Source organism: Hippoglossus stenolepis, chromosome 17 (genome assembly GCF_022539355.2).
Source record: "Hippoglossus stenolepis isolate QCI-W04-F060 chromosome 17, HSTE1.2, whole genome shotgun sequence".
NCBI lineage: Eukaryota > Metazoa > Chordata > Actinopteri > Pleuronectiformes > Pleuronectidae > Hippoglossus > Hippoglossus stenolepis.
The window spans coordinates 21471509-21485904 of NC_061499.1; the positions used below are offsets into that span (position 1 = coordinate 21471509).

A 14396-nucleotide genomic window follows, 5' to 3' on the forward strand; every position below is an offset into this window, starting at 1 on the left:
CTAAAATTATGTTAACTCAGGGCTGAGTCTGTTATTCGGGGTTCTCTTGGTAGACTCACACATTAAAAATACATTATCATGAATGTGATTAAATGTCTTTTAGAATATCAGTTGAAGCCCAATCAGCAAGCGAGGATGAGCTGTGAATCGTTGCACTACGCTCTGTTCTGACACAGAAAGATCACATGCAAAATCAAACATGGCCACCAGGCTTTTCCAGGATTCTTATTTTCAAACTTCATGCCAGGAATCACGTTTAGATAGCACACATACGTCCAGAAGCCAGTTGTGCTGGATTAGTGGTATTTGGCAGTTGGACATTTTTCTTACTATGTCACTGAATGAAAGCCAAATGTAATATGCCACCAAATATTACAAGACAAAGCAGACAGTAAACATGGATATTAACAATGCAGATTTTTAAAGTATTTAATTTACTGTGCACAAAGAAGATTTTTGCAGAAGAAGAGTTTGACGATCTTTCATGCGGAGATACCTCTCCGGTGCAGCAGGTGGCGGTAATGCCTCTATTTTCCCATTCTGTAGAAGAAGCACAATTTCCGGGATAAACAAGAACATGTGTTAAATAACTCTCCTTGTGTGTGAAGCAGCTAACTCAGCTCTGTCTGGCGCTGCTTCTGGGTTTATATCTGAGTTTATTAACCCGTGCTGCTCCTTAATGGCGACTTCTACTCATGTCTCTAAAGTCCGCTCGTTGTACAAGAGGATTCTGGTCCTTCACCGCTTCCTGCCCATTGACCTGAGAGCCCTCGGGGACCAGTATGTGAAGGACGAGTTCAGGAGACATAAAGGGGCGTCACCCGAGGAGGTGAAGGGCTTCATGGTCGAGTGGCAGGTAACGAAGCCCATTGAAAAAACTCTCAAATTAAACCAGTACGAAATATACGTAGCGAGGCAGGGTGTGTGTGTGTGTGTGTGTGTGTGTGTGTGTGTGTGTGTGTGTGTGTGTGTGTGTGTGTGTGTGTGTCTTCTGTCTTCTGTCAGTCTGTCTGTGTTTGTGTGTCTCTGTCTGTCTGTCTCGTCTCTGAGTGTGTGTGTTTCAATGTTGTGTGTGTGTGTGTGTGTCTTCTGTCTGTCTGTGTCTGTCTGTCTGTCTCTGAGTGTGTGTGTGTGTGTGTGTGTTTGTGTGTCTCTGTCTGTCTGTCTGTCTGTGTCTCTGAGTGTGTGTGTGTGTGTGTCTCAATGTTGTGTCTGTCTGTGTTTCAATGTTGTGTGCGTGTGTGTGTCTCTTGTGTGTGTGTGTGTGTGTGTCTCTGTTGTCTGTGTGTCTGTCTGTCTGTCTGTGTGTGTCTGCCTGTGGTTTACAATGAAATAACTGGAGAAACACTTTGATTTGAAAGTACAGCTTCATTAGTTCTTCCTGGAGCCTACTCATGCTGGTCACTGGACATGTAGAGTGATGAGGACTGGGACTAACTGAAGTGCTGTTAATAGAACAGAGGCTTCATCAATGTGTAACATCTGTATTTAAGTCAACACTACTCACTAAACTATCTGACTTACATAACTTTGTCACTAGTGCGTCATATAGTCTGGATTTCCCATTGTTAATATCTCATTGATTTACAAGAACATTTGTTCCTTGTTATTATAGTTCTTACATTATATAATGTCATGCTTTGCCAACAGTTTGAGAACCAAAACAACATTTTGGTGGTTGCAAGCACTTCAGGTCATCTTATCTTGTCCTTGTCCTTGTCCTTGTCCTTGTCCTTGCAGTGAAGTGCTGGTGCTTACACAAGTGAGTCATGCAGAGATTGGAAAGAATACTGTGTCAGATGAAAAGACCATTTTCTGGTGAAGATGAATTCCATTCAGTTTTATTTGTAAAATCTCTCCGAGCACTTAGAAGGTCGAGGAATAAGAGAGAAAATAATGACATAAAGCTTAGTTTTTAATTAAATTTAAATTTCTTATGCAATAATTATATGACGGGTAAGATAAAGTCTTTCGAACATAAAGCTCTGCATGGCGACAGGAATAACGTGGAGATGGGGAAATTCGAGGGCAATTTATTGAACCATAGTAGTGTTGTCTGGACATTTAGCATCTAAGTAGTGCAATGTTTTGTACTCTTTACCAGTACAAACACAAGTACTCACCATAATAGGTTAATCAGCCGACAGGTATCTGTATGATATGATTAACAATATAATATTTACCTCTCTGTCCAAGCCCATTGGGGAAAAACATAATTGTGTTAAATTTGATAGATGGGGAAATCGCAGCAGTCTCTGAATTGAATATTGTGTGCAGTTTTGCATGATTAAAATGTGTGTGTACAAACATTTCTGTCACATCCTGAAGGTGCATTGCCATCCTCTTTTTATCTTCACCTTTAAATTTCCAGACACTGTCGTCTTTGACGTACTCTAATTTTCTTTCACCAGTGATATCACAGCTGTCTGTCTTTCTTCACCTCCACCTCACTTAGTCACAATCACCTCAATTTGAGTGTATCCAATCACTCAGGATATTTAATATTCATTATTTTCTTTGCAATGACCATTTATGGTTGAATGTGGGCGTGTAGAGGGTGAGATATGGGGCAGATCCACATAGGCAGGTTTCCAGGTGGACTGGGATTTATAAATGGCGTATGTAATTTTCAGCTTTTGTGTGCAAGTAAACTTTGAGTATGAATCCTTCGCACTGTTTTGTAAATGAGGCCCCAGGACCTGTACTACGAAACGAGTTCAACATACCCAGGATATCTGTCAGTTATTCGGCTGAACTTAACCTAACAAACGCAGTCAGGCCAAGTGGTCACACATGGCTGGTTATCAACTTGATAAGTCAACCCAGGTTATTCTACTATAGATATGAGCGCGTGCACATAAAAGGGGGTCGGTGTTTATTGAGTATGACCAATCACAGACATGGACAAGTGAACTCGCAGTGAAGCCTCATATTTTAACGAGGAGCAAACTATTATATTAGAAAAATGCTTTAGTATGTTCTGTCATTTTTCAGGGTTTATACATTGTTAGTGTAATGTCAGTCCATCACCACATGGTGGCAGAGCAGCTTTAGTAAAGAGTAAGGTAAAGTTGAGAGGCTTATGCAGGTGGATATATCCACAGACTCCATGGTTAGAGTTGGGTATATGTTGTAACTGCTGTTATGCTATAGATCTGAGTCGAGACATCAACTTTGAACTTAAAGAATGATTCTGCCTCCTCAGACTCTCAAGGCACAGATACTGTTTGCATCTACATTAGCACAAATTGATCATGTGACTTTGACAGCAATTAAACCCTGACTAATGTTCATTGTGATAAATTAACTAAAGTGTTCTGTTTTGTTGACATTGACATAACTTCCTTTCAGTTTGAGTCCCACAGACCCTGTTGCAGCTAAAACAATTTTTTTTAATATATTTCCTTTCGATCGTTTCTATCATATTGGATTTGGAATCTTTCCTGTTACCACAAACCAAGCTTACAAATTTAATTCATGTGACAATATACATAGATTATGATATGAAGAATTGTCTTTAAATCAAATGAGGAAATAGTTTATTTGTAATTTAGGCAGTGAAAACCATGTGCCTCAAAAACCCTAACTCTTAATGGACAGAAAAAAACTGTTTTGTTTTTCTAAATTGTTACAACATTCTTGCATTAATCCGGCTTTCATTTTAATTAAAAAAAACTTGTGTGTTTAATTATTTCAATTTGTGGATAAATGGTTTCTTTGGAGAGGACAATCTTACTCACAGCCCCAGGAATGCAAAGCATGACATCCTGCAGAGGGACGAACAACTTATCATCAATATCTTATCAGGTTCATGAGTACGTCTCCTTTTTGAATTAGGAAAATGACATTAAGTCAAACGAAGAAATGTTGTATGTGATAGAACAATGTTAAAGACAGGGATGGATTCTGATAGCTGCTACTATTTTAAATCCAATTCCTGTTAAGTTAAAGGATTGATCATAGAGCTGGTAGTAGTAGTGGGATAAAAATGTTTTAGCTTACAGCCCATTTACTGGGAATTTAACAGATCAGAGTGTCATATTAAAATTACTAGTATTGCATACCTAATAAAATTGAATTACTGTTTTGTAAATAATGATAAAAATAACATTGATTATTATTTAGTGTGTGTGTTGCCTTCATCTTGTTTGTTTTGAGTTATTGCAATAAGGATCATAACAAAACTCAAACCATTTCTTATGGAGATTTTAAGCCCAGTTTGTGGCACAAGGCAAAGCTCTGATGGTTTGGTCATTTCCTTGAAATTAGCGATGTGCCTGTGCATGTATTTGTGCCAAGCAGAGTGCACGGTGCACAGAGGGATCAGAGGGATGTTTGTTCAGGAAGTGAGTTGTTACTTTGATGGAACATGTGTCTTTGCACTGAGAACAGATGTTTAAAACTCAGTGACAGTTACATCGTTTGGAACAAAGGTGTCTGTTTCGTACATAAAGGAAGCGTAAATGAGCCAAAAGACCTGACTGGCTTTGAACGCTCCTTGTGTTCCTCATGTTCTTTTTCACTCTGTTTAAATGGGGACTTTGTGAAAGTCAGGTTTCAACTTATTGGTATTTAGTGTAGGTAATTTGTTCAAATTAATTTCAACACAACTCATTAATAAAGCGACATATTGGATGTCAACTTATTTTAACAGCTGCGGTAATCCATAACATTTCAAATTAGCTCAAATCTTGTTTTTTTTAGGGGGGTAAAGAAGTATTGTTGTAATTTATGGCTTAGGCTAATATTTCATGTTTATAATGATTAGTAAAAAGGGCCTTAGTGGCCATGTTGAAATACGTCATTGAGTCTTTTTGTTGCTCAACCGGACGCTGCTCAGAGGTGCCAAGTTCCAGAGAGACAGATTTCTTTCAAAGCTGTAACTGCTATCACTGCTGCTTGTTGCTCTGACCCACAACACATAATTGGTGGAATTCCATATGGTAACACAGTCAATATTACTACTACTACTAATAATAATAATAATAATAATAATAATAATAATAATAATAATAATGCTGCAGTGTGGTTGCCTGTTTTAAAAACAAATAATTATTTGACCCACCTTTAACGCCTTTTAGTCCACTCTGTCTTTATTATGTCTTTATTATGTCTGCACTAGCTGCGTCCCATCCACCTTCTCATGGACACACCTCTGTCGAGCCATGGCGTTTAGCCTGCAAATATCTTGGGTGTATTTGAAGTGGTCTTTGTTAAAGGCTTTTAAAAAGAAATATGAATAATATTTGATTGAAACCTACCATCCTACAAACATATGAGGTGAGCCATTATTTTGAATAGGTTTTTTTTGTGTGTCTTGAATAGAACCAGGAAGCTCTCTTTAGTATAGTGATGTTGTCGAATGGAAATTCTCTAGACACGCACTCAGACAACAGCCACGATAGAATTTTGGCCTGTTATCAACTTAATCATTTGAGCTGCCCCTTAAAAGTCAATGATTTTAGACAGTGGAGTCAACTCGATTTTGTCAGCGGAATCTCTGAACTTTATTTTAGCTTTGTCATTGTACGGCTGTTAGAGGAGTTGAGTGGGGGGCAGCTGGACATTAAACATTTAAAAACATTTACTCTAGCCTCTAGTGTAATCCAACATTACCAAATGCAACAATGTATTTAGGTAACTTGTGGCTCAAAGGAAACAAAATATGACTTTCTGACTTTCCCTTGAAAGACACAAACCTTTTCACCTTTTCACTTCTGATAACAGTGATGATGTTACCAGAGGCCTCAACATGGCTTTTGTTAATGTTATGGATCCAGAGACAATAGGACAGAGAACATTTCACACATTTATTCACCTAGAATTTTCCAGTAAGTCCTTGGAATGAAAAGTAAAATATGAGTGTGTACCAAACTGGAGTACTCCTCTGATCTGTAACCTCCTTATTCAGGGAGGATATTGGCAAATGCTCAATTTAATTACATTATGTGGAGGAAAAAGCCTCTCAGATAAATGGCTTGTTATTGCTTACAGTGGGAGTGATCCAAAACCCAAGATGCCTTGTGAATGGGAAAGCACACGACTTTGACTGTGTGCTTTCTGGAGGGATTTTTAGATGTTAAATATATGGCGGCTGCTCAGGATGATTCAAATGCACCACTGACAGCTTTGACTCATCACAAATTGGCTGATCGACCCGGAGTGACATCAGTGTTGTCAGTAAACATTACACTTATTCATTTATCTAATAGATAGGGTGAGGATGAGATTTGTGCTGATATTTCCTGAAGGAGGATCTGTGACACAAACAGCACTCTCCCACATCAGTCACATGGCCACTTAACTCAGTCAACGTCAACTATCACATTGCTTTTATACTCACAACATCTGTCTGATCTTCAAGGAAGTAGGAGGCCGCTCAATGAGTGCATACCCCCACTAACACACTCGTGTGCCATGTTAGAGAAAGTGAAACAAAACCCCTGGATCTGCCCTTTTTATGAGGATTCCCTCCAAAATGTAAAGGGTTCTTCCTTGGGTCATAACCTCCTTGGCAAAGACAAAAATGTAACAAAAAGCTAAAGGTCATAGGTCCTAAATATCTGTGTTATTTTTAGACTTTGTGGCTTTGGCTGGTTTTCCCAATGAAATTAACAGTAAACTCACCAAGTAAATTACTGAATTCTAAGAACATGAAAAGATAATGAAGGTTTTCTCAACAAATGCCTGGAAGAGTTGAGTCAACTCTACCGGCGTATTCATCTTTCATAGCAGACATTTCTTCTTGCAGCATTTAGTGAAAAGCAGTGTTGTACAGTAAACTTTCCAGTTGCCACAAAATGCATGGCTCACAAAAACAGTAATTCCTCCCTCTGTCACAACTCGGCACAACGAAATGCCTTAGTTGTTCCCTAATTTAGCTGGAGACTAGTTTTTATCACATGATTCTCAAATAGGAGGGATACACTTGTTGAATATTGTTTACAGTAGCAGACTTATTTATATTTGGTGCTTTAGTTAGCATGGCTCAGAAGCAGGAGGGTGTGTGAGGGACTGTGTGTTCATTGTGATGAAGAAGTATTTCATCTCGTGCAACATGCTGGCCCACTAATGTATTTCAATCAGGAGAGACTTGATTCCCAATTTAACAATGTTTATTTTGGCAAACGCACAGAAGTATTGTGAATGTTTACAGTCTTTGGCATTTTAGACCCCTGTGAGATGTCATCAGGATTAGAAGGGGGTGGAGCAGAGCATCGAACAGGAATACCCCCCCGGGGTCTAGACACTGGTGGTGGTTCATCAGTCAATCGTTTGTTTGGATGGCCCATATTATGAGCATTGTCCTATTGGACTTCGCTAAGTGTGACATCCTCTGCCCTCAACCCTCACAAGAGTAAGGAAAAACTACGAAAACCTTTTGACAAGGAAAAATGTAGAAACCTCAGGAAGAGCCGCATGCGAGGGTCCGCGATCAGCTGCCACCATGATCGGGTGCCGCCATAATCCACGATCCATTGTCATGATCCACTGATACTATTGGGATCCATCATCATGGTCCATGATCGCTGCCAACACGATGTGGCATTATACAGTACATACGATCAGTTGAGGTCGGGATCCGGAAGAGGTGATGAGTATTCTTCTCAAGACTGGAGGAGATTGGGGTGGAGGAGGGGTTGTGCAAGTCACTGAATGACGGCTGACTGCGGAAGAGAGGAGAAGGGATTTTAAAAGTTTGACAACTGCTGAATGACTGGCTGAAAGAGACCGCGCCAGACCTGATTGGATATATAGGAACGCCCATAATCAGCTGATCACTATGCAGGTTAAGTCCTCCTGTGGGCGTTCCTGGATATTTAGGAACGCCCACAATCAGCTGATCAGTATGCAGGTTAGGTCTTCCTGACTGAATTTACGCTAAGCTTCATCTCTAGTCACTTTTGGAAGTAATTCAGCTCTATGGTACAAAGAAAGACCACACAGTATACCAGGGTTCAGATACACACACAATACTTGTTTGTATTCAATTATTAACTGTTGCAATGACCTGGATATGGAATTTGTTTGCTAAAAAAAAACGAGACATGTGTTGCTAGTAATTAGAATTTGAATCATTCATATATAAATTTGAATTTCTCAACTTTACATTGCATTTCATTAAGCTGATCCTTTATCCAAAGCAACTTCCAATTAGTGCATTCAACCTCTATGAGGGGCCACTCGGTTCAGCATCTTGCCCAAGGACACTTTGGCATCGGCTGGGATTCGAGCCGCCGACCTTCTGGTTGGAGGACGACCGCTCTACCCCCTTATCATTTAGAGAACTGAATTCGTATTGTAGAACTTGAATAATAGCATATTTTAATACTGGATTTATAAGAACTGAATTCCAATCATTTTGAAGTGTACTATTTACAAAACAGTACAAATTGTATAGAATACAAATTTACAATAAACTGAATTGTAAACTGTTTCATTATGACATCATCATGATGTCATTAATACCAAATTGTGATGATTGGTTAATATAAATAAGATGTGTCCTTAATCCTATTGGTTTCGAAAGTGAATGCATCACTACACTATATGATTTAATTTCCTGAATTCACAGTGATGTCATGTTGACATAATTCCTACCATGTAATCCCAAACTATTTTCCCATCTGTATTAGCTTTGGTTCGTGTCTACAGCATATAGGATGCAGATATGCTTGGGATACTTTTCTGATCAATATATTGCTTTTTCTGTCTGAGCTAAAAAGTGGTCTGTTTGTCCCCCCCACCCCCAATCCCCACATCCCCACAGCAATACAAGGACACCATGCAGACTCAGGTACTGGATTCAGCGGGGGAGCAACTCAGCTCAGTCAAGTTTGGCTCCAACCTGTCAGAGGGGAAACTCATTGACTTCCAGGGGGAGCAGATAGGCCAACTGTACGAACTCATGCTGGAGTCCACCAAACCCAACCGGCAGTTTGACATCCAGGAGGACAGCAAGTGAAGCGAAGGGGCAGAAGGTGCTGTGATTCAGACCGCTAATATTCCCCCTGAGTGCTTGAGATGAAGAGTGGTACTCAAAGGCAGAGTGGAGGCTTTTAGGAATATTTGATTATATTTAAGTGCTGTGTAATATCTCTGTGTTCCTGTACTTGACTCTTTTACTGTGACAATAAAAAGAGGTTACTCGTGCTCCCTGCAGGAGCATTAAGTTGTACTAATTAGTTTCTCTTGTCAACTTTTTTTCTTATGAATACGATTGTGAGCTCATGTTTGTGAAAGAAATGCTCTTAGATGTGTCTCCTCTGCAGATGCTCACATCAGTAATGCTTCTTTCAGCCTCAGTGGGGATGTTGCTATTGTTGGGATGAAGCCCTCATTATCCATGTGGAAATATGTAAAGTTGAATTCACACAGACACAAAAGCCATGAGCTGTGTGTTGAGGGGGAGAGACGGGTGTGTTGGAGCGGTTATGAAAGTCAACTCATGGTTGTCGATGTGCCATTTCCCTCCCACGGGCTTCAGACATCACATTGACTTCTGCTGAAATGAACAGTAATCAGTCATGCACTGTACAAATCAGAAGTCCTGCATCTGTTCAAAATAAATCGGCTTCTCTGTACGCCTGCCTCCTACTAACTACTGATCAGTTTCTGTTCTGTAGATGTTTTTTATCAAATACCTCATGTCTGCTATTCCACTACACACACACTGAGATCAGGGCAACAAAATCTTTTGCATAAATCCACTTTTTGTCCTTTTCGGTGATTTGATTTTATAGCGTTTTACTTTATTTTACTCTATTTGTGTTTTATAATGTCATTTGTTTTTATCACTCTTAGTTTGTTTTATTCTCTTTTCGTTTTTAATGGGTTTTGTTTTTATTGTAAAGCACTTTTTTTAACTACGCCATTTTTTTGGAAAAGTACCACATAAAGTTATGTGACCAAATACTTTAAGTCCAGACCCTTTTAAGAATTTAGTGGACAGTTTTCACACACATTTGTGTTGTAGTTAAAAGGTTTGAAAATGAATTGTCTACTAAAGTAAGCAGGTCGCACTAAGAATTGTGAATTTCAGTGGGCCACTTTGAAAAATGTAACTAATATGACAACAACCACCAGATGACCAAAATGTAATGTCTCAAGAATTAGTCATTCATAAAAACCTCAGTTGACACTGCAGTTCCTTGTTTCCACAACAACAAACACACACATATACGGACATTTACCTTTCTGAAGTTGATTAGATGAACGTAGTTACTTTTGACTGAAGAAAAGCCGTGTACATTTGGATAAGTACGCAGTTTTTGTTCTTTCTGCTCTCTGCCTGCAAATACTTGATACCATTGCTTTATGCTCAGTGTATATACTGTATATATATATATAAATATGTACGTGTGTTCTCTTTATAGAGCACTTTTTAAAACAGTTGCAAAGTGCTTTACAATAAAAAAGAACTCATTAAAGAAGAAAATAAAAAAAAAACAAGAGCAATAAAAGCTAATGACATTATAAAACACAAATAGAGTAAAACAAACCAAAAAGCCAAGTCAAACCAAAAAGCGATTTTTAAAAGTGGACTTTTAGCAGTGACTTGAAAGAGGAGACATTTTTATATATATATGTTTGAGAGCTTTGACTCTCTTCATGTCTGAATGAGTGATTTAGTAACAGACACCTGTGCTCTGGATGTCAGGGCTGCTAATCCAACAGGATGAAAACAGACACTCAATCTGCTTGGCTTTGGGCTTCGGGAGAAATATACTCTACTTCCTACTCTGTACAGATTGAACCGTGCATCAATAGGTCTTACATAGCAAATAAAAACTACACATTTTCTAAAAATGAAGTTTCCGTTTAAGTGCATAAGTTAAAGAAGGGCCAATTTGAATTACTGTTTGTGATATACTGCATGCCATAGTATGATGTGTAAATCCCGTTCAGTCCATCCAGTCCAATCTCTTAATTAAACCTGTGATTAATATCAGCTATTAAAGGCTGTGGCTGTAATTGATGGAGGGATAATAAGCGAGATGATGCTTTCAGTAATTGTTTAACATGGCCTCCATCACTTCCTATCGCACTTGGAAATGAGCAGCACCGTATGTCACTGTCAGTGGCTGCTGATAAGGGGGTGGGGCCATCGTCTGCAGGGGGCAGCGGAGCAAAAACTTGACTTTCAAGCAACAACAAAGAGGGCAGAGACTAAAATGCAGAACAAAGTGAACTTTTTCTCTTTGTTGCTTAAACTTCTGGTTGTTGATTGCTGTTCACCAGCCTCCCATGGCCCTTTAAGAATCAATCTCATAATATCCACTGGGGTAATTGAGCGGTGCATATACTGGGGTCGGGATTTCCCTCAAGGAGAAAGTTAACAAGGGCTTATTAAAAGACTATTGGAAGGCACTGAAACCCCTGCCTGGGGCTGCAGTGTTCATTGCAGCTCTCGGTATAGAGAGTTGCAAAGAATAGATAACACACTGATGATTTTTCAAATTATTGTTTGTGTCATAGTCATCGGACTAGTGGAGCAAAGTGTATTTAGGTTGGCCTGAAGGTGGCACTAGACAAAGTTATATGTTGGATCAGTGTGATTTTAGGACAATGATGACCATGACATACTGAATTTTCTTCTTTTTTTGTACAATATGGACACTCATTGCTGACGTTTGTTTTTCTGGACCAAAATAAAAAATGCTCACACTTAAGTTTGTGACAACCGTACTTTACTTAGCTGACTCATTTGTTCCCGATGAGGTGCCACCATTCAAACCACTTCATATGATGATCAGTCATTAGACTGTGTCAGAGGAAGTGCAGAGGACGGGCCTCAGGCAGAGCTCAACTCTCACTGGCACAATGATTTTAAAAAGAGATGCTTCTGAATCCCTTTCGTTATCACCTTTTCATCTGCCACCAGCATCCCTTCTCCCAGCAAGAGGTAGCTCCTTTGATTTATCCAGATCAGTGCACAAATACACGTCACTGAGACAAAATCTTTCGTCAGCTCCTGGCAGCAGAAAAACCCTGACTGGACTCACTGACTGGACTGGACTGGACTGATCGGACTGACTTTTTTTATTTTATTGGTGGGTTTTTTTGGGGGTCAACTTCATCAGTTTAGGTTTGGTGCTAAGAAAACAAAAGATTTCCCCGTCCATCAGAACATCACAGAACTGGCTGGATGGAATCATAATTGTGTCCCAGTTTCTCTCATCTGACATGACATAAAGCTACAAAACAGTCGGTAAAAGAAAACTCCAGTGGACTCTCCAGTGTCAGGCAGCTCAGGGGGAACCAAAACACCCCTCTCAAGCAATCCCAGGTCCGCCTGACCTCATCCTCCCATTCATTGTCTATACCGATGCCACTGATGGGGCTTTCGGGACGTTTTGGCACAAGGTGCAGAATAGCTCCTTGTCTTTTGCCTTTGCCTTTCACAGATTTTTTCTGAGTAAATTCCTTAGAGGAAAGACACTTAAGTGACAATCAATCCTTTATCTCTTGTCTGGATTTTTAAAACTCAAAAAGCCTTGTGCTTGGATGATTGTCACCATGAATTCTCTGAATATCGTGAGGGGAAATACAACAGAGTGCCAGATGCCCTATTGAAATCTTTAGTAGGTGAACAGCAGCTGAACTGCCAATTGTGCTGTTGTACAGTCGCCAAGAGAGGCTCATCTACAAACCTTCACATTAGTGATGAGGTCGTGTAGAAAGCCAAGCAGGGTTCTGTCATATACAACCTGTAGAAATGAATCATGGAAACAGGAGAGTGTATTGAAAAACTATCAGCAAATAAACTTCTGTGGAGAAAACTTTTTTCTAATAAAGTCCACAGTCACTCAAGCAGTCACACATAACCCCTGCTTTTATTCTGTTTTAAATCAGTGTAATCATGTGGATAATACACGAGTACAGTCTGACTAATTAACAACAACTAACCCTAAAGGTATCTGGCACTTATCTTGTGATACTACAGAAAAATATTTGTAAACAAATCTAAACTAAAAATTCTAAATGAATCTTGTTTTTTTTATTACAAATATAGAAAAATCTTCAAATTTCAATTTATTGCAAGGTTTGTTTTTATAGCCTTGTCAGTGTGTGCTTACATTGGTGAGTACAGTGTTAGTACTCGTTAGAATGATTCCAAAAACAACGAAATTAAAACGTTCGTTGCATTCAATTGAAATAGTTTTTAATATGAAACACCACAATTCTTGTCTATTGGTCTCATCTGTGCTTGAGAGGTGACAGCTGTCACAGCCTGTGATCAGATCCCCTCCACATGAGTCAAAGCACAGCTTGGGAGCGCATTGCTCTTAAAGGAGATGTAACAACACACAAGTGGGTCGATACACATCCATACAAAGGCTATCACCCAAGTGAGTGTCAAATGATTTCCACTGGGACATGCTGAGTCTCTGTTCTCCGGACTGGTCAATTACCCATACTACTCCTTCACCATAAACCTGGGTTGTGTCTGGCAATGTGCGTGGTGTGAGAGGAACTAAATCAATACCCCGCAACAGCTTCATTTGCAGCATCATGTGAGCTGAATACACATGGAGGAATAATTCCCTAAGTGTTAACCTGCTAATCAATTGGAATCAATTTGGAGAAATATAGGTCTTGACAGCAGTGGGGAACAAACAGTGGTAGTGCTGAGGCAGAAATGCAGGGAACCTGGGCTGTTTCAGGTCATATTGAGTTGGATGACTCAACATGGCTGCAAGGATGTGGTGGAGGAAGTGGAACTTTAAAGTAGAGGAGCAGTTTCCTTCAAATCAAATAAACAGGGAAACTATCCCCTGGACGATCATCCATGTCTTTAAATAATGTAGCATTCCAAAAAACGAATCAGTTCACCAAGGGAAGAAGATATCTTACTGCGTAGTCAGTATACCAGACTGCTGATTGTTTAATATCTTTTAGCAAAACAGGAATTAATACATATTATATATTCATATATCCCTACCTGGATATGGAAGTTATGGAAGTTTCCACAAATTGTACACAAAGGCTTGTGGATTGTTATGTTATGCATTGTTAGGGGACTGCTTTAATATAGATATCTGGAGATATCTCACATATATGGTGAGGTGCCTTTTGTTTGAACCTTCTCAGACACAAGTAACATTGAGTTTGTTCAAACTGATACTATGCAGATGGGGAAAATCAGCGTGGTTGTGTGAACCAATGCAAATAAAATACTTACTTCTTACCGATACTGGTATCTGCAGTGAGTAGAATGAAAGCATGACCTCAGGAAACAGAGTTGGGTGTTTTATAAGAAGGACCCTCAGTAGTTTTTTTAAATATTGGCTTACACACTGGGAAACAAAACTGAACTTGTCATAGAATGATGATGATGATGATGATGATGATGATGATGATGATGATGATGATGATGATGATGATGATGATGA

General features: G+C 39.3%; 1 protein-coding gene across 1 annotated transcript; it reads left to right on the forward strand.

Moving 5' to 3' along the window:
• The first annotated feature begins 537 nt into the window (after positions 1–537).
• On the forward strand, positions 538–9584 carry sdhaf3 (succinate dehydrogenase complex assembly factor 3). Its single transcript, XM_035183581.2, has 2 exons — positions 538–856; positions 8771–9584. The coding sequence occupies exons 1-2, from the start codon at positions 680–682 to the stop codon at positions 8963–8965; spliced, it is 372 nt and encodes a 123-aa protein (XP_035039472.1). The 5' UTR covers positions 538–679; the 3' UTR covers positions 8966–9584.
• The last annotated feature ends 4812 nt before the right edge of the window (positions 9585–14396 follow it).